At 38.7% G+C, this 24,681-nt stretch overlaps 1 protein-coding gene across 1 annotated transcript in view; it reads left to right on the top strand.

Annotated features, from left to right (window-relative positions):
- Positions 1–24,681, top strand: part of ITPR1 (inositol 1,4,5-trisphosphate receptor type 1) — a 273,195-nt gene that overhangs the window by 54,457 nt on the left and 194,057 nt on the right. The window contains exon 3 of the mRNA XM_081969590.1: positions 8,797–8,867. Within this exon, the coding sequence (XP_081825716.1) occupies positions 8,797–8,867 (71 nt within the window). The remainder of the gene's footprint in view (positions 1–8,796; positions 8,868–24,681) is intronic.

Raw genomic sequence — 24,681 nt, 5'->3', positions numbered from 1 at the left:
CACTTGAGAACTGAAAATGAATATATGAAGAAAGTTATGGGGAACTGAAAACCTTTTATTGAGAAGGCAGGAAGGAAATCGTTATAGATGTTGCAGCTGCTTTATCTGCTAAAAGAAGCAGTTATGGGAGAAACAGAGAAGCTAAATAAAATTGTGAATGCCTTCCCAAGATCTTCAAGTATTAATACATGTAGGCCGTTGTGATCACATAGATGTTAATAATTGCCTTCTTTATGTGAGCAGCACTGATTTGGTATTAATTCTTGGGCAGTTTTATTAAGTATCAATTATTTAAAGTTTCATTTGATGCTTTTGCTGGAAAACGCTTCAGTGTTGAACTCTAAGCCACTGCTTAGCCTGTGTGTGTATATTTCCCAATTCTTAGGCAATATCTAGTATCTTATAGTTACTATTCAGGAAGAATTTTAAGCAAGTGGGAAAAGATAATTAGAGTAATGGTCAAATGGCTAAGATGACATGCAGCCTTAGCATAACTAATGTTATATTAGTAGTCCAGAATCCTCAGTGTTTTTTTTTTAAATCAAAATAGTATTTAATATGAACAATCCCCCCCCCCCAAATATTTTTAAAAAATCAATGTGAAATGTATTTATTCCTATATCACATTAAAGTCAGAAACTTGCAAGAGATTATAGATTAGAACTCATGAACAAAGAAAATAAACTATCGGTAAGTTTAATGTGTTTTTATATCCAAGTAATAAACTTAATTGCCCTTAATACTATATAGTAATATTAATAGTAATTCTTTGCCTATGATCTAATTTTTAATGAAGGTGAATCTTCCCATCTACGGGATTAACAATCTATTTGCTATAATATCAGAAAACCGTAAGATAAACTTTGATTTCATATTTCTGTTCCCTTATTTTGTATATGCATTATTTGGGGGACAGTATGTTATAAGGAATTAGGATTTTCTTTAATAAGGTATGGATGTGAGATGAAACAACCGTTAAAATTCTCTCTTCTGTATAACTGGAATCTGGCATTAGATGGCATCTGATTTCTTCATCGTGCCACATCCTTCTGTGTATGAATACCAATAATATTCTATTTCACTATATAAGATCAGTACTACTGAGTTGAGGTCAGAGCTTTACTTCCTTTTGGGCTTTAGATCACAAAACTATGATGTAAACTTTCAAAAATTGTAAAGCCGTATGATTTCTTCAGATAACTACCCCTGAGGTTTGGGGTCTTCTTTGTTTTGCTTTCTATAACTGATCTAGCAAGTAGCCAGACCATTACAAGCTCTGAGCTTTAAATTAAAATGATATATTTTGCAACAGAGACTAAAGTATTGCAGAAGTTTACAATTTACAAATCAGTGGAGGTTTGGCACTTTCTTCATCATAGGATAAGGTTTTTAAAAACTGAATTGAAATGAAGGAAATTGGGTGTGCAAATTTGCAAAAGAAAGATCAATTTGAAAACCAGCCGGGGGCTAGAAAGAAAATAATTAAATTCTCCCAGTATATCCTTGTAAAAGAGCCAAATGGGCAGTGACTTGGAATGTAAACTTTTTATTCTAAGTCCCTAGTTCTTCTTCCTAATCACACCTAATTGTCTATCTGAGTGTCCCACCAGAACCATCAGAGATGGCATGGTCCAGGTCCTACCTTTAGACAATGATATAGAGTTTGTGCCTTCTATAGTTCAGTGCCTATCCTGGAGATCCAATAGACACCCCCCTGACCCCTTTGGTCTTTTCCAAGTCATTAAAGATTTGGATGTTCAAACAACATTTGGGCCAAGAGATTGAATAAGCCCAGCTGTTTACTTTCAAGTTGTATCAGTGAGTGAATGAAGATTTTTGAATAAGGGACAATGAAGATGTGGTGGATAGCTTCTGCTTTTTAGGATCAACAATAAAGGAACAAGCAATATACTGCACACTAGTATTTCGTAGAGCAACCATGAAGATATTCAAATGCTGTCAAGTGTTTATATCTACAAAAATCCAGGTTCGGCCAAACCAGTAGTTGTGATTTGGCCTGGGTCACAGAACCGGCAGCGACCCAGGCTGGCCACGCCCCCGAACAGGTTCCCCGGTCTCTTCTGCCATTGCCAGCATGTTTCTGCGCATGCACAGAGCAAATTACAGTCAACTGCGCATGTGTAAGCAATGCAGGGCACGCGAGTGAACAAAGCGAACTGGTACCAATCAGTACAGGAACCCACCCCTGGGTATTCCCCATGATACTCTTTGGAAGCAAAAGTTGGTTTTTAAAGAAGTAGGAGGAGAATATTGGTGCCTTTGAACATTGGTGCTGGACAAGACTCTTAAGTACACCATGGACAGCCAAGAAAACAAATCAATTGATCATCAAACAAATCAGCCTAGGATTCTCAGTCAGGGCATAAATGACCAGGTTTAAATCATTCTACAATGCTTCTCCAAAAATAAGAATAATTTTTGTTCCAAAAGATATATTGGTGCTTATTTTCTAGTTAGGTCTTACTTTGGGGGAAATACGGTACTAAATGCATCTGGCTGATGATCTTAACTAGGGCTTATTTTTGGGGTAGGGCTCATATTATGAGCATTCTGAAAAATCATGCTAGGGCTTATTTTCCAGAGTCTTATTTTGGGGAAAACCCGGTATTTTGGACATATTATGGGAAGGCCCAGAACTCTGGAAAATGCTCTAGTGCTGAGAAAAGTGAAAGGAAAGAGAAGAAAAGGACAACCAGCAGCAATGGGGAGAGATTCAGTTACATTACAATGAGTGCACCTTTGGAAGACTGGAACGAACGTGTTAGGGATAGATGGTCATGGAGAAAACCTGTCCTGGTGGTCACTATGGGTTGAAAACTTGATGACACACAATCCATTAAATTTGTGCTAGATGGAATAGTAATTAAAAAGCTGGTGCTTTTTGCTTCTTTTCAATAGAAAAGATGAAAATTTAGGAGGAGCCAGAAATAGTAAAAGTTGAGATGCGTAACATGAACTGTATCCTGCTGAAAGTCCTAATTCAGTAGATTGGGACTCTCTTGAATTCCTTGGAGCCAAAACAGAAACGTCACTTGTAGTTTGTAAACTACACTCTTCATCTCAGCAAAGATCAGCCTCATGATCTACTGAAACTTTCCATATTTATACAGTGAAACCTACCAGATTTTGGAGATAGCCAAGGCCATGCTAAATTTCACTTAAAAGCATAGAGGCCACCACAAACGTTCTGCCAAATTGTCTCCAGCCTGCAATATATAAGGCTTATTTTTCTATTTTTAAAATAAATTGGAAAAACAGTCAAATGTATGTACACATCTCTTTCTGGATCTCCTGCTTTTGACTTGGCTGAAATTACTTCCAGAAGCAAAGTTTATTTCTAATCTTGTAATATGTGCACCTACACTGATGTTTACAATAGCTTGCTCTGAGATAAGGCGGTATCTGGTTTCCTAGGAGTTAACAAACATGAATATCAGTCAACACATGTAATTCTTATGTATATCAATACAGCCAATGAGTTGCCTTGTCAACAGCCTTTTGATGTAAAGCTGATGCTTCTGTAATGCCAGTATGGTCACTTTAACATTCTGGTTATAACTGGTCATTTTGCTATCAGATTTTGCTATTAGTTCGCTATCTTGTCTTTTAAAACTTTTATTACTTTCTAGCAGAGCACTTATCCTGACTCAGTTTATTTGTACATGACGATGATACACTTACCATGGTTTATGGTTTTTGATAAGTACATATAATCATGCAAGCTATCTTCTGCCTGTAGACTTGTGCAACTCACCAGTGATCATTGCTGGCTTACACAGGGCTCCCATGGTATTCCTGCTACCCAAGGGAATTGTAGGTAGATGTAAATGCAGAACTATTTCATTATATGGGCATTTTTCTGCATCACAGCCAAGTTCGATCTGTGGATGCATGCATAGGGTTTTTAATGACAATTTTAACAAATTTATTTCATTATATAATGAAATATGCAATATATGCAGTTCAGTGGTTGCAACGGGGCCCGGCATCCTCCACATGAACACATGAAGCGTGCACGTGTGCAGCGCATGCATGCGCCGTACCTTCCAGCGATGCCTCCGCAAGCCTCTGTGATGCTCCAGCTGCTCGGCGGAGCATCGCGCAGGCACTGTACACACCATGTGGACGGAAGCACCGAAGACTTTAAAGGACAGGTAAGGAGCTCAGGTGAGTCCTCCAGAGCATCGTACCGGAATGGTATTCGGTGCTCCGGGCAGGCTCCGGTATGCCTGTACTGGGGCCAGTGACGTGCGGTGAGGTTTATGGCTGGTGAGGCTGGTGACGTCATCAAACCGCGTGGTTGCTCCGATCACACGGGCGCAACCCGACCAGAGAAGTTTCTCTTCTCAGAAATGTCAGAAAGGGACAGGCAGGCTGCCACAGCTCCACTGAGAAGACATTTCTGAGAAGAGAAACTTCTCCTTTCTCCTCCTTCTCTCCCCCCCCCACTCCCTTCTAGCACTGATGATGTAACCTAGGCATTTTTTGCATCGGGCGAGCTCAGGATCCTTGCAAGGGGAATGGGATCACGTGTGCAGGAGGCTCCTCAGCGCCAGCCTCAGATCAGCGCGAGCCGCGGTCCCCTTCCCCTGCACATGTGGTCCCATTCCCCTCCTTCCTGAGCCAACATGAAGGGGACCGTGGCTGCACTGATCTGAGGCTGGTGCTGAAGAGCCTCCCGCACACGTGGTCCCATTCCCCTTGCAAGGATCCCAGGCTCGCCCGATGCAAAAAATGGTGAGATCGGCGCACTTGGGGCTGCTGCTGCGATGTCCAGGGAGGCTAAACCAAGCCGCGCGCCTCTCCCAGCCACTTTTGCGGCTTCCCGGAGTAATTTTTTTTTTTCATGATGAGAGCTCTGCCTCCCCTGACTGCACATCACTGACCGGGGCATACCACCTGCAACCCACCACTGATGCAGTCCTAAAATATAAAATTTTCCAAGGGAAGATACAAGCATAAGAAATTCATATGTATAAAAAATTAAATGAACATGTTAGGTCAATAAGAGAGTAAAAGAAACAACATCATTGGAACAACACAGGAAACATATAATGTGAAATATATGTTAAACGTCTTTTGTACTGCTGTTACAAAATGTTTAATTAAACATTTTGCAATAGCAGTACAAAAGTTAAACACATAGACACACACACACACACAAATATATATACACAAACACACATACTTAGTTGTGTTCAGTTTCATCTCACCCAGAAAGTTTAGTAGGAAATATTCCTCTTTTGACTGGTTTTCTTTTCATTAAATGCTGATAAGTTTGAGTCACAAAGGTAACTATTAAAAACATTTTTATTCAATCCATTCAAATAAATTAATTAAAAGGATAAGAGTTTGTCATAACAGGAAATAGTCAAATAAGTAGATATTCAGAAATCTAAAATACATAGTACACATTAATGTTTATTTAGTAAAATGGTCACAATTAAATCAGTAAACCATTTCTATTGTCTATTTCTAAATGGATCATAACAGTGTTGATAACGATAGTAGTCCTTGACTAATGACAAAATTGGGACCCAAATTTTCATTATTAAACAAGGCTAAGGATAAGTGAGTTGTAAATTATAGTACATGGGATCACGTGTGCAGGAGGCTCCTCAGCGCCAGCCTCAGATCAGCGCGAGCCGCGGTCCCCTTCCCCTGCACATGTGGTCCCATTCCCCTCTTTCCTGAGCCAACATGAAGGGGACTGTGGCTGCACTGATCTGAGGCTGGTGCTGAAGAGCCTCCCGCACACGTGGTCCCATTCCCCTTGCAAGGATCCCAGGTTCGCCCGATGCAAAAAATGATGAGATACATGTTTATTGGACCTGTGTCCCTCCTGGCTTGTACTGGCATCCTGGGAGGTTACACGAAGCTGGCTCCTGGGTCTAGTGAACGCTTCATTGGATGAGGGGTCCTTACCGGCCGCCTTGAAAGGCGGTGGTGAGGCCCTTACTCAGGAAGCCTTCTCTGGACCCGATGGAGCTAGCTAATTATCGTCCCGTCTCCAACCTTCCCTTTTTAGCGAAGGTTGTAGAGAGTGTGGTGGCACAACAGTTCCCACGTCAACTGGAGGAAATTGATTATCTAGACCCGCGCCAGTCCGGCTTCCGGCCCGGTCACAGCACGGAGACGGCCTTGGTCGTGTTGGTGGATGATCTCTGGAGGGCCAGAGATAGGGGTTGTTCCTCTATCCTGGTCCTATTAGATCTATCAGCGGCTTTTGATACCATCGACCATGGTATCCTATTGCGCCGGCTGGAGGGGGTGGGGGTGGGGGGCACCGTTCTGCGGTGGTTCTGCTCCTACCTGTCTGACTGGACGCAATGTGTGTTGGCAGGGGAGCAGAGGTCGACCCTGAGGCCGCTCACTTGTGGGGTGCCGCAGGGGTCGGTCCTCTCGCCCCTCCTGTTCAACACATATATGAAGCCGCTGGGTGAGATCATCCGTGGTTTTGGGGTCTGATACCATCTGTACGCTGATGATACGCAGCTGTACATCTCCACCCCAAACCACCCCAATGAGGCCGTCAAAATGATGTCCCGGTGCCTGGAAGCCGTTCCGGTCTGGATGGGGGACAACAGACTCAGGCTCAACCCCTCCAAGACGGAGTGACTGTGGCTACCGGCGCCCCGGTTCAACCAGTGGACTCCATCGCTGGCCATAGGGGGCGAGCAACTGGCTCCCGTGGAGCGGGCGCGCAATTTGGGCGTCCTCCTGGATGCCCGGCTGTCGATGGATGACCATGTGGCAGCCGTGGCGAGGGGGGCGTTCCACCAGGTCCGCTTGGTGCGCCAATTGCGCCCCCTATTGGACCGGGACGCCCTTCGCACAGTCACTCATGCGCTGGTGACGTCCCGTCTGGACTACTGCAACGCCCTCTACATGGGGCTCCCCTTGAGATGCACCCGAAGACTACAGCTGGTCCAGAATGCGGCCACGCGGGCTATCATGGGGGGTAGTAGATAGTCCCACATAACACCTCTCCTGCGCGAGCTGCACTGGCTACCTGTGGTTTTTCGGGTGCGTTTCAAGGTGTTGATTACCATCTTTAAAGCGCTCCATGGCACAGGACCTAGTTACCTGCGGGATCACATCCTACCCCATACATCCCTGCGACCAATTCGCTCTCACAGGGAGGGACTCCTCCACGTGCCGTCCACCAAGCAATGCCAACGGGCGGCGCCCAGGAGTAGGGCCTTCTCTGTGATGGGCCCAACCCTCTGGAATGACCTCCCTCCCAATACCAGAACCACTACCGACCTCCGCTCCTTCCGTAATAAACTCAAGACCCACCTGTTCCAATTAGCTGGCCTAGCCCATTTATAGTCCCATTCTTATCCTCCTGGCAGTTATTTTAATTCTCGGGTAGTTTTTTAGGGGTAAATTTTAATGTTGCTTTTCATTTTAACTATTATTGTACAGTTTGTATGTCGCCTCCTCTATTTATCTATATGAATCCATATTGCGTTTTATTATGACTGTACACCGCCCCGAGTCCCTTTGGGGAGAGGGTGCGGTTTATAAATTAAATAAAAGTAAAAGTAAAGTAAGTAAGTAAAATAATAGTATTTTTTTTTGTCATTGGTTGTTCAATGAATCATTGCAGGGTTTTTTTTAAGTGAATCATGCAATCATTAAGCAAATGTGGCTTCACCCAATGATTTTGCCTGTTGGAAACTGTCTAACAAGGTCACAAATAGTGATTATACGACCGTAGGTCACTGCACCCGTCATAAATACATGTTGGCTGCTAAGCACCCCCATTTTGATTACATCACCATGGGGATGCTACAACAGTGTGAGGAACAGTTGCGAGTCACTATTTTCAATGCTGTTGTTAACTTCAAATGGCCACTAAATGAACATTGGTAAGTCAACCATATATAGTTAGTAGGAAATAATAGCACCCAAATAGAATATACCCATTCTCTCATGCCACGCATCAAGATACATTCATTAAAACATATATAATTTGTTATCACTTTATCTTCACTGGGATATTCTCATAAAATAAATTTAATATTTTATAGCTACTGGCTGTTTCCCATTTTGGTATAAATTTGATTTGAATGCTATTTTATTTTATGCAAGAAGATAGAAAAGCATTATTTCTCTGTATGTTCAGGGATACATGAGAGCCAGCTTTCTAGTGTCAAAAATTACTCTTTGAAGATTCATATTTTTCTCACCTTTATTTCACTTTCTGGTTTTTGAAATTGAACTACACTTGCCATTAGATGTTAAATTTATATTTACTGACAAAAGAAATAAACAGAGACTAGTATAGATCTATTTCAAGCTATTTAGCTCTTGTCAGCTAACCATACCCTTCCAGGATTCGAACCTGGGCTATTTACTTATTAGGTAGATGTATTAACCTCTAAGCCATTGGCTCTCCTAGCTTTGTCAGCTACACCAGGGGAAAGATTGTTTTTTACCAGGGCAACCTGGTCTACCCAAATATGGGATGAAGCATTCCACCTTCGCCTTTCAGCCCCAATCCAGGAGCCTTCACAAGCACCCACTTGCCATTAGACTTACAGATGTTCCCCGAATGGAAATGAAATTGCATTTTTGAGGAACACAAATGAAAATAAGAACAATAGAATGTTGTGTCAGGGAAAGGTTAGATAGTTCAGTTGCTTTTCTAACTTAATCTTCAATGACTTATTTCTCTTTCCTTCTTCAAAAGGATCTTAAATTGATATCTGAAAGTACTAGTTTGGAGATTGTAATGTTAATTCTGTTCCCCATTTTTGCTTATTGCAGACTTGTTGATGACCGATGTGTTGTACAACCAGAAACAGGTGATCTTAACAGTCCTCCCAAAAAATTCAGAGGTAAGACATTCAAATGCACCTTCCCTTACACATTCAAATAATATTTCTCTGCTGGCGGATAAATAAAATTAATGGTTTTACTGAATGTTATGTTAAAGAACGTAAAGATATTTTGTCACTTTTCATGGAGTTTTTAAGGCCTTTTTTAAAAAAAATCACATGTAATGTAATTTTACCCATTACAGCAAGCATTGTACATTGGTTTCACTTTTTATTTCACTGATTTATCTATTCTGATAGCTATCCTAATGGCATTTCCCCAACTCAAAGTGATGTCCATCATCCTTGAGTCATTTGTGTTCTGAAAAGTCTACTAAACGGTTCAGTTTTCTTCTTTAAAACTTCTACAGATGGAGAAGTCACAGTGCCCCTACATAGGCGCCCCTACTGTTGTATATAACTTACTAGCCGATAACCCAGTGTTGCCCGTGTATTTATTTATAGAGGGAAAATGTCTGGACCAAATGTAATTTCTAATATTGGATTTTCCCCCTTACCAGTGTAGCCATTACCCCTTGCCAGGTAATGGCTATACAGTACTCCATAAGGGGGTTCCCTTATGGAGTACTATGTAGCCATTACTATGGCAACTCCGCTGTGTTGCACAGTAGAAGCCATTTTACGGCAGTACAGTAGAAGCCATTTTAAGGCCTAACAGACTGTATCTTAACAGAACACACACCCTGAGGGGTTTTAGGGATATCTTACCCCCACAATATTTGTTTCCAGAGTAAGTCAGTAGTTCCTTCTACTTAAATGAAATGTAGGTAGCAACCTATATACATTATTTCTGATTTTAGTTTCTGTAGCAATGGAAAATAGCTTCTGTGTTCTCCATGGAACTCTGCAATGTACTTGAATGCTGATATCATGTTTCTTCTTAATCTATAAAGTTTATACCTACATACATACATCTTATTTCTTTCTGACTGTCTTTATAAAGCATGCTCTCAGATCCCTGTATTGTCATCAGTGCCATCTTCTGATCTGTTCTAATTTGTCACTTTTTCTGGAAATATGGTTCCCAGTGATATTTCTTCTACATAATAACCACACTCAGAATGGGAATGCATCTGACTTAGGTTTAGCTTCAGCTTCCTTTCTGGGGTTCATTTTACACACCATCCTGTCATAATTCAAATCAGATAAAGTTTTTTAAAAAGTCATGAGAGAAACTGAGTCACAAGCAGCACTTTTATTTAGTATTTCCCTCCCTTCTCCTCCCTTACCATTCCCTTCCCTTCCTATGTATCTACTATCACTGGTATTCCATCTGCGCTTGGGGCATTTTTGCTCTACAGCTGGTTTATTGTTTCTTGCTCTCCACTTTCTAATAGAGTCAGGTCCAGAAAATATCTTCTCTCTACAAATATTTCTATTATTGTGTAATCCCATTTATAAATACTTTCTATATTCCTGTAGGTTTTTTGGGTGTGTGTGTTCGTGTCATTGCTTCTTTTAGATTTCTGCCAGTACTGTTCTTGAATAACCTTATCTGTAAATGTCTTTGTGATTTTCCTTTTCTTGTCATTTTTCTCTGTTGACATTTTCAGTTAAAATGGTATACTTTGACCTCTTTCTACTGGAAAGCTTATATTCAAGGATTATACTTTCTCTGTGACTATGGCTTTCTTCCAATGTCCTTTCTTGGTTTCAAGCTGTTTGGATCTCTATTTTTTTACCATTTTTTTCTGCTTGATTCATTTATCTTTTATCTCTTCATACGCCCCTACAAATTCTCTTTTGCTAGAGTTAAAAGTATTGATTCTGTATCTTATATTAAATTTTAAAGTTCTCCTTGTAAAGTTTTGTTGGTGTACCAATGCTCCTTTTTAAATCTAATACCTGTATATGATGCCCGTGATTCATGGTTTGTTTTGCTGCACCTAGAAATATTTTGGTTGGCTGGATGGCTTTCTGTTCCACTTTTGTTTCTTAATATACAGTCAATTTGATTCCAATCTTGTCCATATGGTGATCTCCAGGCATACAGCATGCATTTACATTATTTGAAGCAGATGTTGACAATGAACAAAGAGCTACCTTTCCAAATATAATACCTTTATTAACTGCATAATTGTGTTTGCCTAGTTCAATTTTCCAGGTTCTCCTCTTTCTTCAATTTTAATGTTCCCAATACTACAGCCTTTCTGAGTAATGCACTTAGCAATTTTTGAAACTTGCTATTGATTGATTATGTGTCATCAAGTAGTTTTCCATTCCTAGTAACCACCTAGATAAATTTTCCATCATGGCCATCCAGCCCTTACTTGTTCTTTTCAATGGTGCACAGAGCACCACCATAACCAAGTCCATCTACCTTGTTGCTAATGGTTTTCTTCCTCTCTTTTTTCTACCTTTCACGTAATTCATCAATGTTTGCTACATTTGCACTTTTAGTAAAGGCATAGGCATTAACCTATTCTTTTTTTTCCACATTTTTTTATTTTTAAACATAAAAGACAACATTAAAAAAAAAAATTTCATCCGTTACATACAGCATGTCATTTGGTTACAAGTGTTTTTACATCCGTATTTTCGATTACTTATACAATCACAGTTTTTCCATCCAATATAATCAAAAACCTCACTTTCATTGTACAGCATATGTTCAATTACTATTAATATTACTTTCTTTTCAATAAGCTTAATTCTCTTACATTCTTGATTGTCTGCTTAACAACAGCGTACCTTTATGCAATCATTGTCTCATTTTAAATATTTTTACAGTATAAAAGAATTTACCAAGTGTTTATGTTTATATATCTTTCACAGCATTAACTTATTCTTATTGTCATTATTGTGCGGTTTATTGGGTTATAACCAAGAACGTGTCTCTTTTCAATATGTGAAAATCATCTTTGCAATAGTAAATAACCATTCTGTAGGGAGAATGTTCTGCCTTTGTTTATTTGGTTGTCCTCCACAGCCTGTATAACTGATTGTATTGTTGCGGTAAATCATTTTTACTCCAAATATAGAGTGTAAATCATTCAAATCAGTTAATAATTGGAGGAGCATATGAACCTAGTTAGGAAAATAAATATTGCCATTTTAGCAGTGGAAAAAAAATAGAAATGAAAAACAGGAACCACACATTGTATAATGAGTGAAAAACAAAATAACGAAAACTGTTTTGAAGTCAAATTATTGTGAGAAGCCTCCCTAAGAAAAAAAAGATGGGTTGATAGCTCTTCCTTGGTTTTGCAAATCATGTTGCATGGTCATTCTTAATAAGCAGTATGGTTTAGATGTCTAATTCTGATAAGAAACAACAAGATTCGGCATGCTAAATAATTATGGAAATCCTACATCTGTGATTTTCATACCGTTATATTATTATTGTTTTACTTTTTTTTCTACTTTCTTTGCAAACAAACAAATGAAGTTCTCTCTTATTTTGACACATCCACCCTCTTCAATTTTCTCCAAACCTCCGTCAAAAAGATCTTTTATATTTCCCATTGTTGGGGCATAACCTCCTATTTCAATTTTCCTTATGCCATTGTCAACCTCCAAAACATCTTTTGTCTGCTTTTTATTCCCTTTTGTTGGGACAGATCCCCCTTTACAATTTTCCCTATGCCACCGCCAAACCCTATGGAGTTTTTTGTCTGCTTTTTATTTCCCACCATTTCTACCCCTTCATTGTCTCTCCCTCCTATTTTCTTCCCTTCTTCCTTAAATACCTGCTTCTCTGAATTCAGAATTCTACTTAGGCTTGATTTTAATGAAATCATTATATATCAATATATAAATATAATATATATATTATAATTTCATGTAGTTCTTCAAATTCCCACCTTTCCATAATGTCCAGTCCCAAAGTTACAGTTAGTTATACAACTCTTATTTCAGAGTTCTGGTCCACTTTAAATTTATCTACTTCAGCTGCTGTGGGAAAGGGTGACAGAGCCATCTTGGTCTTTTGTTCTTCCTTAATGTCCAGTTCCAAAATTGCAGTTAGTTATACCAATCTTATTTTGAAATTCTGGTTCACCTTAAATTTAGTTAATTCAACTACTATGAAAACGGAAGAGAAGCCATCTTGATCTTTTGCAGAAAAAAAAGGGGAAAAAAAAGGCTTTGTATTTCCCCAGTTCTTGATTATGTTATTATTTTTTTCCTTGGTACTTTCCGCTTCTCATTGGTTATAATTGCTCAAAATATATTAATTGGAACAAACCTGCATACAGCCAAATTTGAGTATGTTTCCCTTCCCTCCTGCTTTTCCAAGTTCTAATTTATGGCAGTTGGTTAATTAAAATTTCCCACACAGGCAAGATTATGTTATCAGTTGTCAGTAAGGATATGGTGCTTTTTTTCTTGATCTTTCTCCCTTATTGCATTCCAGTTCTCATTAATTGGAATTGCTTAAGATATGTTAGTTAAAAGACACTCCTTTAAAAGCACAATCTTTTCAAGTCCAAAACCAAATTTAGAGTTTGTGTTTAAGTGGGTCGTGTTTAAGTGGGTTTGTCACTTCTCTTCTTTCTCCTTTCTGTCCAAAATATTTCAAGCAAATGGCTCTCTTTGGGGGTAGTGATTCAATCCTCCATTTTTCCCCTTCCTTCTTTTCACAAAAAACCCAATCTGAATATTATTTATGCTCTCAACGTTCTTAGCTTTTTCCAAATTCTGATTTATAACTGTGGGTTAATAGATGTTACCTGGCTTTCATCTCTCCTCTGCATGCTCCTGTTTAGCTGCTTTGGCCTGGAGCCAGCTTCTTGTGCAGCCATGTTGCCATGCTGCCACCCCAGCTCCGATTCAGAAAGCAAATCTCTGACCTATGAGGGATCTGTTGCACTCCCTCTGGGTCTGATGAGACGCTGCCGCTTCTTCTCCCCCCCCCCCCCACAGGGGGGTTCTCATCCAAAAATGGATCTCGGGGATAGTTTGTCAGGCAGGGTTCATGTGAGACTTTCCAGAGCTCACACCCGCCACGTCTGTCCAGCTGGAGAACTTCAGGTTGACTCCCTTATCTTTTTATTCTTGATGAATGTATTTTTATTCTTATGTACACTGAGAGCATATGCACCAAAGACAAATTCCTTGTATGTCCAAATCACACTTGGCCAATCCAGAATTCTATTCTATTAATAATAAAGGAGAATATTTATAGCTCAGGGTTGACATGAGGGGACCTTGGTGCTAGTCTGATGATGTTACCTAGTTTGGGTAATGAAATGTCTGCAAGAAAATAAGCAAGATCAGAGAGTACTAAAGACTCCAGTAAACTAAGTTGCTACCTTTTGAGATAGTCACTCAGACTTTAAGCATACATTAAAATGTATTAATGGTCTAGAAGGATCCACATTTACATGAAGACCAACGTGATATAAATAAAGTCTGCCATGTAATATCTGATACGATAAATATACAATGGTGATATGGAGTTGTATTGAATATTTTAAATCATTTTTATAATTGAAGAATTTAGTAAGTGGGTTATTTGAAAGGCAACTAGAATATAGTGAGGACACAAAGGGCAGAACTGTGCCATAAAAAAGGACAAAGCGTTTTGCATTTGTTTTTGTTTGAAGTAGGTGGATTTTTAAAAAAATCATTACTTGTGTTTTCCACTGAAAATGTTAGGAAATTATACCATTTAATTCTGATCCCAGCCAGCAATTTTTGGAAAGAGGAGACATTGTTTAGAACTCAGGACTAGAGTGGGTAAACTGAGGGCAGCCCTGATTAGAGAGTGTTGCAAGGGAAATAGCAGGAGGAAAGATACACTGACTGCCAATCTCACCTGTCAAGTTTAACTACTGGGGCTCCTGGTATATCACAGAAGGCATAATATAAAACTGTGATGAATGTAGTATGGATTCCCAGGAGGGAGGGGGCGCATTCCGGAGGAATAAGAGGCAACTTGATTCAGATAGTTTGTGTGAGAGAAAGAGGCTGAAGACAGCCCTCCCTAATTGTTCCCAGAATGTAGCTTTATGCTTCAGTTTGGCAAGATTTTGTCTGTAGGAGTAGAAGAATAAAGAAATCTGCTTGGAAGAATCACTGTGTGTCTGTCTTAATTTCCGGAGTTTAACAAAAATTGTCTCTTAAATCCAACTCTAAAGAAGAACACACATCTATTAGCAATAAATAATCTGGAGGCAGAAAGTCAATATGGGAAGAGATGATTTCCTGTTCATTGCATAAAGTGCAAAATGTACAACTCTCTGCCTGTTTGGCATAGCTTATGTGTTTGTGCTCAGTGCCATGAGCTTCTGGCTCTCAGGAAGCAAATCTGCTCTCTTTAAGCCAAGATTGGCTTCACTGGAGATGATACAGAGTAGGGAATGAAATGTGATAGCTGTGCCTGATTCTCAGGATGGTAACTCCTCTGCTACCATGGAGAATGATGATCTTGGAGAATAAGAACCTTTCAGGATAATGGAGATGTTGCCATAGGAGGGATCCAGTCCTTGGATGATAAACTCATATCATGTATGAAAGATAGTTCTCAAGGGAATAAAATGCTTTTGGTTGATGATTCTTCATTTGTATTTTTATTTATCAAATTTATTGGCCACCCATCTTGCGGTTCAGGCGTCTCTGATTCAACATTAAAAATGCAGATAGATGAGGTGTGTGTGTGTGTGTGTGTGTGTGTGTGTGTGTGTGTGTGTAGGCAGGCTGCTATGAAGTTGTGGATGCCGGGGGTCCATGTTAGCATCAGTGGCATTGGGAAATGAAGACAATCAATTCTGGAAGCCACATAGGGGCTGCTAGGTAGCAGAAGGAAGTTCAAGACTATGTGGCATATGGGTTTTAATGACCTGACATTGCTGCTGTTCTGCTGGTGTTAGCCACCTATTGGAGCACACCAGCAAACAGCAGCCATGTCAGCCACCTAGTGGAGCAAGTAAAAGGTGGCGGGGGGGAGAAGAAGCAAGTCACTTTTGGCTTGCAATGGTAATTGTGCAATCCACAAGGACTGATGAGATGACCTGACTCTAGCCAGGACTGGTGGGGTGAAGTGTCCCATTGGCCTAGTCTGATATATAGGTGTTGAGGACAGAATCCTGGGGGTGGGTGGAATACCCTTCTCAATTTCTGTAGAACATGCTGCTGGCCTGACTAAAAATTGGAGAGAGGAAAAGGAAGGGAGAGGGGGGAAAACCCTGTACAGAGTGGCTGCAGACAAAAGCTGAAGAGAAAAATTAAATATATTGAGTAGTTGCTGTGGAGAGCCATGGTAGCACAGTGATTAGAATGCAATTCTGCAGGCTACTTCTGTTGGCTGCCTGCAGTTTGGCAGTTCGAATCTCACCAGGGTCAAGATTGACTCAGCCTTCCATCCTTCTGAGGTTGGAAAAATGAGGACCCAACTTGTGGGAATATGCTGACTCTGTAAACCACCTAGAGAGGGCTGTAAAGCAGTACATAAATCTTAAGTGCTATTGCTTGTTGTCCAAGTGGGTGGCTTGCTGGAAGGAGGGAAATGAGGACCCAGAGGAACCATAGCTCTACTAAAGACCCAGGAAAGAAAGGAGGAACCTTGCTGGCTGCAGGTGGCAGCTTTACCTACCCAAGACGGGAATATGCTGTTAGTGGTAAAATCTTGGTCTCTGGGGAAGAACTGGGCAAAAGATCCTGGGAGATGTTCTTTCCCAACAAGGAAGCAGTAGGGTTAAGCCAAATAGTTCCATGATCAAGCCATGCTAAACACACCACATCAAAAGTCCATCCCCTTCCTTTCTTTTCATTCTCACTTGTTAAGGAGGAGGAAGGTGGATTGAAATGGGAAGGGGGTTTTTGAGTAAAAAGAGGAGATTAAAAACAAAGCAGCTAGTAGGAGAGCTAAAGGGACATGTTGTCTCTCGGATTAGATGAACAGGATATGTTGTGAATACTTGTAAGTAGTCTCCATGTAAATAGTAAAAAAAAAGCATCTAAGTCTCCATTATCATGTTTTTCTTTGCCAATTTCCACCTTTTCAGAACAAAATATGTCTCTCGTTTGAAAAGAACCCTATCACACTGTGACAGACTGCTAAGGTAGCATTTTCAGAAATGCTATCTTGTCATGCATAGATAGGGCCAGCTAGATAGGTTGAACATTGGCACTTAGAATGTGAATGTAATGGTGATGCCTGATGAAAAAGTTTAGATCTGATTGATATTGGGGAATTATTTGGACAAGCTGAACTTGTAAGAGAGACAGTTTGCACATTTAACAGTAGCTTTTAAACTGAGGAAAGCTTGCAGGTACTGGGCAGTATCTCACGTGAAAAGATGTAAATATTATAGGATCTGCTCTAAGAGATAGGATTAATATTGGAAGTGGGTTAATGAGTGGTCATGTCAGTCAAGAGATGAAAAGAAAACAAAAAGACAGTGAAAACGGCCTGTGCTCTCAACATTTGAACAGGACACATTGTATAATTTCTGCATCAATGCCAGAAGTCTCTAAACCAAGAGAAGGATTAGAACAGTCAATTGCAAATAAGAACACAAATGATGTAGCAGCTGGGAAAGTTGGAGTGAATTGGACCTTAATGATGTCTGTGGATCACTGACGTATAAGCTGCCTGGAGTAATTTACTGAGATGGGCGAGTATAGAAGAGAGATAGATAGATAGATAGATAGATAGATAGATAGATAGATAGATAGATAGATAGATAGAGAAGAAATTAAGGAAGGAAAGAAAAAAAGAAAGAAGAAGGAAGGAAAGAAAGAGAAGAAAGAAAGGAAGGAAGGAAAGAAAGACTGAAAGACTATGCACTGGTGCACCCAAAAGGATTCTGTGCCAGAGCACTGGGAGGATAGCAGTGAGACACCAATTTTTAAAAATAAAACCAAGAAGGATTGGGAAATTATAAACCAGGCAGAGTAATGTATCTTCTGGATAAATGGATGGAAATGACAGTAAAAGAAAAAAAAACAATCTCAGTATATAGAAGACATTGCCTTATTGATGAAATATCAGCATTGATTCTGCAAAGGTCAATTTTGGTCTCATCAACTTTAGAAAGCTGTTTCAGAATGTCAGCAGGCATTATATATGGAGATGACTCTGTTGACATATTATAGTTAGATTTTCAAAAAGCATTTGACAAGTTTATCATCAAAGGCTCTGGGTATAAAGTTAGCTGCCATGGATTAAGTGGGCTGTTCTGCTGATGGATTGTTAACTGGTTAAAAATAGAATAGCAATAAGTGATTTCTTTTCAGTGGAGAGAAGAAATAAATGGTGTTCTTTAAGGATCAGGCTAGCCTAGTGCTTTTCTATTTGATCATGAATGTTTCTCACATAGGGACCAGTGAGCTGACCAACTTTGATGGGTAATGAACCGTTTAGGGTTCAATGGGATTTTGAAGAGCTCCTGAAGGATTTATTTAAACTAGTGGAGTGGTCATCTGTATTGCAAATTCAATTCAATTTTACTAACTATAAAATGATAACTGTACATGTTGGAACCCAGACAATCCCTAACTTCTAACTGCATATAGACCTTGATGGTACTATCTATTACTAATCAGGAAAAAGAATCTTAGAATTATAGTATATTGTACAATGAACATCTGTCTAACAGCCATGACAAAGGCACATTGCTTACTCAGAAGCAGTAGGAAGTGGAGTGGATTTTTTTTTTTAAACATTGTAATGTCCTTATACAAATCTATGGTATATCCTCATCTGGAGTGTTATATAGCTTTGGTTATCATAATTGAAAGGTGCAATAGAATTGGAAGAAATGTAAAAAAAGGCAACCAAAATTATTACCAAATTTTTTGAAGTATAAGATAGATATACCTTCCCCCCCCCCAAAGGAGGATGAAAATCTGGGTGCATCTTATACACTGAATACAGCATTTTGGCTTCGCGAAACCAAAAATTGAGGTGTAGAGGGTTTCAGAGGCCTGGAGGGTGCAAATTTTTTTTAAAAAATTACCTCTTCAAAATCTTGGTACGTCTTATACTCTGGTGCATCTTATAGTCCGAAAAATACGGTAGTTTCCCATGAAACCTTAGCTTCAAAACAAAAAGGCAATAGAAAAGAGAGAGTTGAGGGATCTACAATACAAGGAGGAAAATTGAAACAAATAACAGATAAATAATTTCTTCAGACAATGCATCCTAATTAATTTGGGGTATCACAATGGCAAGATATGACAATGGCCACTTTGATTGCTATAGATTAGAAGAGTAAACAAATTCATGAACAAGGGATCTATTAAAGGCTATTGGTCTTGAGGGATAAAAGTTACCTCTGGACTGTGCAGGATGTTTCCAACAAATTATGCTGATATGATTTAGTACCAGTCAGTCTTTTAAATATGTATCTGGGCTGTTCAACCCGAGCTTAATTTTTTTTATGCCCAAGAAAACTTAATTTGAAGAGAAAATTAACCCCTACCATCCCATCCCTACACATATCGGTCATATATTTTCATCAGCAAACTAATCTTAGTAATATAATAGTGCCTTAAGTGTGGTCTAAAATAAATTAGGAGCTAATTTGCAAGATTTGGTCTCCTATATGAAAGCTTCATTTGGAAGATAGGAAATCAAGATTGTCACATTAAGTAATATCCGATTACTTTATACATCATAGCTTTCTTTTAGTTATAATTGGAAGTATTTACATTTACTTGGGGAAAATCTCCTTCAAAAGTTAACTAGGTTAATAGTGCACCTGTAACAATCCTTATAACAATGTAACAATGCAATGAGAACTTGTGTCATTTAGTATCAAAAGTGTGACGGGCAAACTTTGTTGTTTAAAAACCTGTTCTAGAAGAAATTATCACACCGATGTACTGTCAAATCCTTAATCATATACCTTTTAAAATGGATAATTTGGAGTACATTATTGTGTTGGGTTGCTAAGCAACACTTTGAGATGTTGGAGTCCAAGGAATATACATACTTAAAAACTTCTAAGTAAAACAAAATCTCTTAGTACTGTAAAGCTCAAGGTAAATACTTTTAAAGTCTGTTTGCCCTTTTAAATCTGTACTACTGAGGTTTCCATGTATTAGCATTAGCACTTAGACATATACCACTTCACAGGGCTTTATAGCCCTCTCTAAGTGGTTTACAGATTCAGCATATTGCCTCCAACAATCTGGGCAATTTTCATTTTCTGATCTCGGAAGAATGGAAGGTTGAGTCAACCTTGAGCAGGTCAGGATCGAACACCTGGAGTCAGCAGTGAGTTAACCTGCTATACTGCATTCTAACCACTGTGCCACCACGGCTCTATATATTTCAAAAGTGATTTTGATCTGACACCACTGACATAATGACAGTGATGGTAGGACATAATTCCCTCTAGAAAAAAATATCAATTAGCATATCAATATGTAATCTAGTCGAAAATTGAAGAGTGCAGCTTTTTTTCTCTATTTCAGGGACATTAGTTATATTTAAATTCTTCTTTGTAAAATGTGAAATTAATAATTGAGTTCATATTAATTTCTTTATCCAACATTTCTAGACTCTTCTATTTTGTTCCTTTTATTGTAAAAAAATCAGATAATTTTAAAGTTATCTACTAGTGTCACTTATGTTTTGATTTGTATAGCTTTGACAGCAATGCTCTTTCTGATTTCATGGTACATTTCTATTTACTGAGGAATATCCTTCCAACTAAAAATAACATGCAATGCATTTAAGTTAGCATCAATTCTATCAGATCATTCTCTTAGTCCAGAACTTAGTAGACAGCCATGAAGGTCTTGGAAAAGATATTCAGATGCCTAATACCTAAATCTGCATTTACAGAGATTATAGTAATGTAAACAGTGGAAGTTATAACTGGATTCATTCAATCATTCATTCAATCATTCATTCATTCACTCATTCACTCATTCATTCATTCATTCATTCATTCATTCAATCAATCAATCAATCAATCAGTTCAATCCAATTGTCTATGCTATGATTCTGGGCAACAAACAATGAGTAAAAATTAGATAAAACTGTAACAAAATGCTAAATAATTTACTTATTTTGCAGCAACCAAGATACTAACCAACAGCAGTTAGCACAACCATGATACAAACTCAGTTACAGAGCCTGGATCTGAAACCAAAGGATTTTAAAAAGCCCAACAGACTTCCAGCAAATCTAATCTCCAGGATAATGATGTTCCATAGGATAGATGTTACAACAGAAAATGTTTCCTTCCTAGTTTTCTTCAGATGAAACCCTGAATAGAGAGCATACCTCTCCTGCCACATTTAACAGGACAGTAGATAACAACCAGGGAGAGATGGTTCCACAAGTAATCCAACCCCAGGCCATATAGAAGAAGCAGGATGGAAAGAGTATTTACCCTACTGAACATTGATTTTGGAGAAGGATCCTGAATATATCATGCATAGCCAAGAAACAGATAATGGAAACAATGAGTTCTCTCTCAAAGGGCCAGATTCAAATTATTCTACTTCAGACCCATTATTTGAAGACCTAGTTCTCTGGAAAAGGGTCTAATGCTGGGAAAGACAGAAAGTAAAAAAAAAAAAAACCTCCAGTAGCTAGGGAAATGGATTTAGTTACAGTTGCAGTGGGCGCACTAGTAGAAGGTAAAGGGCTAGGTTAGGGACAGATCATCAGGAATAAAATCTATGTGGATATCAGATATGACACTGATCTGATTGCAGATAATAAATCAATCAAAAGTACGGTAATCCTGAAAATTGAGTTCCAACGTTAATTGAATGATTGCAGGCTGCTGAAGTTACTAATAGCCTGATTTTAGAAGTGATTATGATTAGTTAACTGAAATTTCTTCATCTGCATAAGCAGGTTCCAATTTTTCTTCTATACAGTTAGAACAATTAATCAGTGGAATGACTTGCCTTCAGAAGTTGTGGATGCTCCAACAGTGGAGGTTTTTAAGAAGAGACAAACATTTGTCTGTTTATAATTTCCAACTTGAGCAGGAGGTTGAACTAGAAGACCTCCAATGTCCCTTCTATCTTTATTATTCTGTTATATGAAACTTAATCTTATTCAAATATGAATTGATTGAAATCAATTTATGTAGAAGTAGAATCTTGTAAACCAAACTATCAGAGTGTAAAGAATAAAGTGCATGATCTTACCCTAATCCCAACCCATTACTGAACAAGGAAGAACAAACTTGAACATGTTACACAGTACTGCATAAATATGTCCTTTTTAGCTGCATAGCTTATCTTAACTCTTCCTTTACATATTTACCTTTAGGGGAAAAAATTGAAAGCAAGCATCTAAAGACATTGTATTAGGTTTATTTACTAGGGGTGGCATCATAGCAGCATTCCAATATCTCAGGGTCTGCCACAAAGAAGAGGGAGTCAAGCTATTCTCCAAAGCATCTGAGGGCAGGACAAGAAGCATTGGGTGGAAACTAATCAAGGAGAGAAGCAACCTAGAACTAAGTAGAAATTTCCTGACCATTAATGAGTGGAACAGCTTGCCTCCAGAAATTGTGAATGCTCCAACACTGGAAGTTTTTAAAAAGAGATTGGATAACTATTTGTCTGAAGTGGTGTAGGATTTCCTGCCTAATCGGGGTTGGACTAGAAGACCTCCAGGGTCCCTTCCAACTCTGTTATTCTGGGTTTTTTCTGTTTTATTAGTATTACCGTTCCATTTAACAGCTATTTTCCAATATTATCAACCAAAGACATAATGTATTTTTGTTACCATAGTTTCTGTGTAAAATCTGACCTTACTTTCAATGACATTCTGTTAGAAAGAACTAGATAATCAGTTTTCCATAATTAGTCAGTACCCTACTTAATAAGCCAGCCTCAGTATGAATGAAATATTATATGTGGACAATAGACGTCATGAGACTGATGTACCTTGATAAATCTATGAAGAATTAAAATTGGGGCTGCTTAACCTACTTGTAGCTTTTATGTCAGGGAAAATAAAGTGCAACCAGTAGCTGAGAACACTATGTTTTAAAAACTGTACTTCAAGTTCCACATATTTGCATAAACCTACGGTTGCCCTCATTTAAGAAAATTGAGAGCATAGTCTTTTAGTTTGAGATTTCTACTCTTTTCCTATTTGTGAACCATTAGACCACCACTACATAAAGTGAAGGGACATTGGTCTTGGACACCATAGCAAATGTATTTCTCTAGATGATTGTAGACACAAAATGGGCAAAAGTGTACAAAAACTCACAAGATTGTGTGTGTGTGTGTGTGTGATATTTGGAGGCTAACAAACTCCAAAATGACTGTTCCCATCTGAAGTTCTTTGATACTTTGTAAAACGGTGCCAAAATTTCATAAGATTTGAGTCCAAAATCATACATGATTTAGAGATTTCATGAGACTTGGGCAATGAAAAAGCCAAACATATTTTCATTTTAATTCTGGTATCAGGGAGCATTTAGAATCTCTATTATTAGCAGATCCCTGTGTCCTCAAACTATAGATTTGAAACTATTAGTCTTAAAAAACAATTTCAGTATTTGCTATCTAATTCTAGAGGCCCTGGTGTTTATGCTGGTGGTATGTATATCACCAGCAACAAGTTTCAAGGGTTTGCATGCTGGAGAATAGTTATTTCTGACTCTTAATGGAGAATAAGTATTATCTAAGGACACAGTTCGATATGGTAATTTCAAATAATTGCACTGGAAGATAGGAAAGATGAAGAAAAGGCAGCAAGGGCATCTCATAATTATCTCTGAAGCAGGGAACACTTCTGGGTGGCACATGGACAAATAAAATGGAATGTTAGAATCTACTGAATCTAATCTAATGTGACAATTATATACTGTCATCTATTTAACAGGTATAAAATGCTCAGTGCCTGTGATAATATTTTGAAATGTTCTCTTTGAGGAAGAGCAGAAGGCGGAGACAAGGATGAAATGGGGAATGGCAGGGAAAGTGTAAAAAAGCCAAATAGAAAAGGCTAGCTCCAGAACAGTTCTTAAAATGTGTTGGGTAAAACAGATGGTTGCCTTTTCCTTAGCTAACTGAACTGAGTCGTAAAAAGGATAGACCAGAAGAAAATACTGTAGGTCTTCTGCTGGTTAAGTGGATGGGAACTGTGGGGTGTGAAATCTGTTCATAATTAATGCATGTAAAAATCAGTTTTAATTGACTCGAGAGCTAACCGAAGAATATGAAATTGTGGATTATACGTTGAACAAGTCTGAAGCAAGTTCAGAAAAAGTGTGCCCAAACACAGCCTTATTTTTCCATGATCATAACACAAATGATCTGCCTTTCGATTGATATTATCATGAGCTTTTGCCTTCATGGGCCAAGTGTGTAGAAAAACAATTTAGTGCTTCACTGGTTTGTCAATGTCCACTCACAGTTAAGTATATAAGGACTCAGCCCGGGAAACTATGATAAAAAAAGTAAGGATGGCAGCCATGATAGTCCAACTGGAGCTTCAACTGCACCATTGGTGGGCACCATTTTGACTTTTTATTAACAATCTTCTGCAGAGATCCCTGACACAGGCACACCTACTTGGTGTTAAGAGAGTTTGTTTACTCATGAATGACGCAAATCATGGCAGAGTCTTGATTTCAGCTCTGAACTATATAGTTATAAACTATAACAAACTAGAATGAAGGAGAAGTTTCCTGACAGTTAGAATAATTAATCAGTGGAATGACTTGCCTCCAGAAGTTGTGGATGCTTCAATACTGGAAGTTTTGAAGAAAAGATTGGATAATCATTTGTCTGAAATGGTATAGGGTTTCCTGCTTGTGGGTTGGACTAGAAGATTTCCAAGGTCCCTTACAACTCTGTTGTTCTGTTGTTTGTTCTGTTCTATTTTACCAAAGCAGTGCACTACTAATGTGGCCTTTCCTGGAGACTACACAAATAT

This window comes from Natrix helvetica, assembly GCF_964273705.1.
Source record: "Natrix helvetica genome assembly, chromosome: 1".
Taxonomy (NCBI): Eukaryota; Metazoa; Chordata; class Lepidosauria; order Squamata; family Natricidae; genus Natrix; species Natrix helvetica.
The sequence above is the reverse complement of the archived record's forward strand: the minus strand, read 5'-3'. Positions and strand labels throughout refer to the sequence as shown.